The sequence below is a fragment of the Arachis duranensis genome, chromosome 7, assembly GCF_000817695.3.
Source record: "Arachis duranensis cultivar V14167 chromosome 7, aradu.V14167.gnm2.J7QH, whole genome shotgun sequence".
In the NCBI taxonomy this organism is placed as follows: domain Eukaryota; kingdom Viridiplantae; phylum Streptophyta; class Magnoliopsida; order Fabales; family Fabaceae; genus Arachis; species Arachis duranensis.
In genome coordinates this window covers 8,464,459-8,470,533 of record NC_029778.3, presented here as the reverse complement: position 1 = coordinate 8,470,533, position 6,075 = coordinate 8,464,459, and the positions used below count along the sequence as shown (strand labels likewise).

Below are 6,075 nucleotides of genomic sequence, written 5' to 3'. Positions count from 1 at the left end.
ATATTTACTTTATAATTTAAATTAAAAATAATTATTTAAACTCATTGATATATTAATAAATAAAATTTTATACATTTTAAAAATAATTTTTATAATATTATATTTAATTTTTGAATTATTATTTTATCTCAAATATTTTATAAAATTATTATATTACTCGTGTATATTTTAACTTAGTCCTAAAAATTTCTAATAAAAACACTAATATCCCAAATTTTTCAATTTACTACCCTAAATCTCTAAACACACGCACACAACACTCAGAGGAGGAAAACAGAGAAGGGAGAAGAGGGGAAGAGAGGATGGGACGACGCGGCTGGATCCTTACTGCCGTCACCGTTGTCGTTGAGGCGCCGGAGGAGAGAGAGATTTGCTTTGCAGAGGCGTTGAGGGAGACAGACGCGACGCGAGGAATAGGAGCTTGTCTTCGTTGCCACCGTCGCCGCGCCTTGCCGCCGCTGCCGTTGATGGAAGCCGCCACCGTCGTTGGGAGGAACCAAACAAGGAGAGGAGGTCGCCGTTGATGCTACCGCAGAAAGGAAGGAAGCAACGCGTGTGAGGAAGTGACGCAACAGAGGAGGAGCCCTTCCTCTGCCGTCGCTGGAATTCCTGGTCGCCGTCGGAATTCATGGTGAGTTAATCGTGCCTAGCTATCATAATCACCACATCTGAACCTCGTTTGCTCTGTAACAACCCTGCACTTGCTTCTGATGTTCTTGACTCTGTTGAGTTTGCTGAAATTATCACAGTTGAAGCTTGTCACCAGAGAAGACAAGTTGTTGCGCCATCCTTTTCATTCTGACATCGATTCTCCCGGTCAAAACCCTGTAACGCTTTCACTCTTGTTTTGTTTAGCATTGTTTCTCTGTTATATTCTTTTTCTAATTACGGTAGCCAATATCTTTGTTTTAGTATTGCTGTGTTCTGTCGAAAATGTTGAAATTGTTGCTGTGATCGTAGTTGGTGCCGCTGCCTCTGTCCCGGTTACGTTGGAATTGTCGCTGCTACTGCCACGATTGGGGATAAAGGAGATTTTTGAGTTAAATAATACGATTGCGACATCGAGCTAGGGGGTTTAAATTTTAAACAGTTTTAATTTAACAATGCCTATAAAGTTTATTGAATAAATGCAAATAGGTTGAATTATTGTGAGTAATTGATTTGAAAATAGAAAAGGAAACACCAATGAGACGATGCTTGGAGGCGCAACGACGATGAAAGAGTGGAGAAGATAACTCAGGTTAAAATAAACACCCAATTAAAATATGACACATCAGAGAGTAACTTACATGTTATTTTAAAGAGGGTAGGATAGCATTCACCATAAAATAAAGGCCATGAGACTCATCAACTGAATTTATATTATATTTTTAACATTCCAACAAGACTCATCAACTGAATTTATATTATATTTTTAACATTCCAACAAATATTATTTTATCGGTTAAAATCTTGTGCAATTTTTTATAAATTATTTAGGATTTGTATCCTTCGTTGGAAAGCCAACTTTGCCTACCACTACTTATGCAACTGGTCCTTTCCATGCTTAAAATAAAATATGTTGAATAAATTATTTATTATTTTTATCAGACCTGAAGTCCTAATTTTCCTTTTTTTACTAAATCAATTTTTAATAACAATCGATGTGAATGTTGCATATGAAAAAATTAATTTTAATGTGATTGTTTATTTGACGACAGCTCAAGGCAGCAGTATGAGCAATCTTGCTCAAAAACTTAAGAACAAAGAAGAACCACAAAAACATAAAAGAAGAGAGAATATACAAAATAAAAAAAGATAACTAATATTTAAGAATGGAGAGTGTTAAGAGTAATAGATTTTGTAATTTGTAACTATTAATTAATTATCATTGATATTTTTAAAGGTATAAGATTATATCTAATGATGTAAAATTATTCATTTTTCTTTTAATAATTAAATGTTGATTAAATTTTAATAAAAAAATTGACTTCCTAAATTTTCTTTTTTAAAGTATGTAAAATTCAAGTTACAGTACAAAAACGAGAGATATCTATGGGCTCAAATATAAGGGTTATGAATTATCCAACTAAACAGGAAAAGCACCAACAATTAGAGTGCAATAGTTAACTAAATAATAATCATAATGACTAACATACTCTTGACACTCCCCTCATGGAGAAATATACTCTAAGTTTTAATATTATGTTATAATATTATTTTTTTCAAAAATTTATATTAATAGAAAGAGGCACATAAATAATTATATTTTTAATACATTTTTTATCTATTTTTTTTGCGTGAATTCTTGCATAAAATTTCTTCCTTTTTTTGATTTGTCTCCCCCCAAAAAAAGGATTCTAAAGCATTACATATATAATTATAAGATTGATCATCATGAGATATGAAATCAATAATGAATGACACATTCCAAGGCCACACACAATCTATTACATGTAAATCTTTGTGGACAATATGATTATATAATCTCTAAAACGAAGTTTATAATTACCTTCACATGTAACATTACATTTGGCACATGACTTAAAATTGCATTATCATCATTACTCTTCAATTAATGCTCCTCCGAAAAAGATAGCAGCCTCTAATAAATCCCTTTGAACCCTTATGTTTGGAGAAAGAACCATCATCTTCATCATTGTTAGATCTTGAGTACTCCGAGAAAGAGAGGCTTCCTTGATCTTTGATGGAACATGAGGAATTAGAAGTAGAAGGATACACTAATGACCATGATGATGATGAAGATGATGATGATGATGATGATGGGGATGATGATGGTGATGACAAAGATGATGATGATGATGTTAATATATGTGTCTTCTTCTTGGACTTTTCCACAAACCTTATTGGGAAAATACATGAGAACATGTTATGTGATTTTGATAAACTACTATTTCTTCTTATTATTCTTCTTCTATTGTGATTGGACTTAGAATAATAAGAAGGTGGTGGTGTAAGAGGTGGCAACAATGATGTTTCGGACAAAGAGTGTTTTGGAGTACCAGGTAGTTCTTCCCATACAAAAGGAACAGCAGCAACCGAAGATTCACCATAATAGAAGACTCTTGAAGAAGAATTAGCCATGGAAGTTTCCTTTGACATTAACCTTGAAAAGAACTTGTCATCTTGTTTTATTCTAAATGACTTTTCAACACTATTACCATCACTCACCATTTTGTGTAATAGTGTATATTGTTGAATATGGAAAGTGATGAAGCTAAGATTTTTTGTATGTTTTATGCCTAAGATCTGAAAATGGAGGCTTTGGAGAAAAAGAAGGCTTATGGGGGGTTATGCTCTCATGTGTTTGAATTGATGTCTTGTCTACAAGACCTTGGGCAATGTCTTATGGCTTCATGTACTTGATTGATTCTCTTAATAAAAACAGAGAAATTTAAATATAATTATAGTAGACTTAACATTTTTATAATTAATTAGTTCTTATTAAAGAATTGGTTTCTTCACATGGCAATTGGTTTATGCCTAGATTTAATAATGGAAGGGTCTGTTTGATCAATTTAATAATAATGGGAATTATATTGGAGAGTATTAATTTAGTGTAAAAAATAATATCTTTTATTTTCTTGATCCTTCAAACAAGGGATGTAAAATAGTTTTTTTTTTTAATTTTAATATAACAATATTATAATTAATTGGGTTTAGTTAACCTGTGGCTTAAGAACACAAATTAAGGTTGCTAGTAATAGAAAGTCTTACATATTTTACTTTAATAAACGCATTGAAAATTTAGATATTTTATCCTTTTTTATAAAGATTTTTTTAATTTATAACTTTATCGTGTGCTCTAAAGACATATGTTAGCTAAACTCTAATTAATTATCATTTCTAATATATATGTCACACTTTTGATATAAAATAAATGTTCAATTTAATAAATGCGTTCAGTAATATATTTAATATTTAGATTTTATTAAAAATACCTCTTAATTCAATATCTCTAAGATATTGATTAGTTAATTCTTAATTACTCATTACTCATTAGTACTGCTAAGAAATTATTTTCTTCATATGCGCATTAATTCAAGCTGATGAAGGTTTAATAATTAATAATCAAGAAGTTAAGAAGATGTTTGATTAATTTAATAAGAGTTTAGTTAATATATATGTGTTTTTAGAGTATATGACAAAGTTATAAATTAAAATTTTTTTATAAAAAATATATAAAAATTAAATTCTCAATGTATTTATTAAAATAAAATATTTAAATTTTTTTATTATGAACAACCTTAACTTGTGCTCTTAAAACACAGATAAACTAAACCCATTTAATAATCGGAATTGTTTTGAATGGATCCCATTAATTAAGGAGAAATTTAATGCCTGAAATATAGTAGTTGATAAACAATTAAGTATGAAATGGGATGGATAGAAGGGTTAGCTGCTCAATTTAATTTTGGAAGTGTATGGAGTGGGGACATTGATTCAGAAATTGACATGTGGTTTAGTGTGGTGGCTCGTCTATAAATAAATCATTGATGAATTAATTAATGATGGCCAAAACAGTTGAGGGGAAAAAAGGAATTTGGTTACGCGTGTAACACTGTAATAAATGAAGACAATGTCATGGTCCATGCATGATTCCATTTCCACAAATGAAAACGTAGAAATTTGTTAGTATGGGCAGTGGGGGTCAATGTACACATATTGGAGTTGAGTTAGCTTCAATTTAGACTTTTGAAATTAGAGCACACTAATGAATAAATTCTTAGTAATTCATGCTTCGAATAATAAATTAATTTATCTATATTTGATATTTTAAAAAATTTTATTAATATATTTTTAAGAATTAATTTATCTAAAATATAAATCTTTAAAAATTTATTTGTCATTTTATTCTTAAATTATATTCAAACTTTAAAATAATTTTTAAACTTTTTTCACGGTAAGTGCAAGTAGAGCCTCAGATCGATAATATAATCTTTTGGTTGTTCAATGTTCATCTAGTGATCCAGATTGAATCCAGACAGAATTATTGCATATAGCTTTTTCTCTACTGCAATCTTTGGAAACACCTCTTTCTCAGTTCAATTCGGTTCAATAGATAGATTCCAACATTGATTTTGTTACCAACAAAGAGCTTTGGCTTCTCCACACCGTATTTTGATGGCTCATCAACCCACACAAGCACATGAAAAATAATACTACATGCTACACCAGGAATGTATAGTCTCATATGGATTAAAATTTAAAAAATTTTGAATTTAAAAAATTTAAAATTAATTAAGTAAACCTAATTAAAATCTATAAAAATTTTCTTCTTCTTTCTCACATTAACCTACCCACTTCCAACAATCACACACACATACTCCCTCTCTCTCATCGTCAGGCCCTCTCCGCCTCCCCACCACAACCCACTTCTCTTCTATCACCGACATCTGGCTCGTCGGATTCGCTACTGTCGACAAAAACTGCTTTCCTTTTGTGAACCAGATGTGTTACCGGAACCGCCGTTGTAGTTGGAGTTGAACTTGAGCTCGATCCCTAAAACGGCGGCGATTTCGAGGGCGGGGGACAGCCTGAGAAGCCATGAAGGCGATGGCGGGCATGGAGGAAGGAGGCGACGGAGGAACTGTTGTGTGCGTTGGAGTCGCACACGTTTCAGAGGACGAGATTGTCGGTGGCGCATCGCACGGCGACAGGTTCGTTGCGGCAATTATCGCAAATATGAGAGCGCACGTGCTTGAGTGAGAGCGCATTGACGGAGTGCACGTGCTGGTCACATGAGATGCAGAGCTTGGCAGAGTCGACGTGGCAAAAGATAACTGCCGTTTTGGAGTCGCAGTAGTCGCACGGTAGCAGCATCATCACGATGTTGCTCTCTGCATTTTGGGAGATTAGGTGCCATTTTGATGATTAAAGAGACTGCAAACTACACACTTGATCTTAATCAAAATGAGTCCTTGAACAATTATAGAAATATAAAAAAAACATTCATTTAATACAAAAAAAGCATCCTAATGCTTAATAAAAAAAATATCCTCACTACAACAGTTTTTAACTATTGCAACATGTACCGCAAATAACAGTTAAAAAATGTTGTCTAAACTAATTAAA

At 32.2% G+C, this 6,075-nt stretch overlaps 1 protein-coding gene across 1 annotated transcript; it reads right to left on the bottom strand.

The window, feature by feature from the left end:
* Positions 1-868: 868 nt before the first annotated feature.
* Positions 869-3,402, bottom strand: LOC107496929 (uncharacterized serine-rich protein C215.13). Its single transcript, XM_016118253.3, has 2 exons — positions 2,492-3,402; positions 869-1,007 (listed from the first exon to the last, which is right to left on the bottom strand). Exon 1 carries the CDS (start codon positions 3,172-3,174, stop codon positions 2,551-2,553), a length of 624 nt encoding a protein of 207 aa, XP_015973739.1. The 5' UTR covers positions 3,175-3,402; the 3' UTR covers positions 869-1,007; positions 2,492-2,550.
* Positions 3,403-6,075: the final 2,673 nt, after the last annotated feature.

Coding starts and splice junctions, on each gene's coding strand:
- LOC107496929 (XM_016118253.3), bottom strand. CDS start 3,174: ATGGTGAGTGATGGTAATAGTGTTGAAAAGTCATTTAGAATAAAACAA.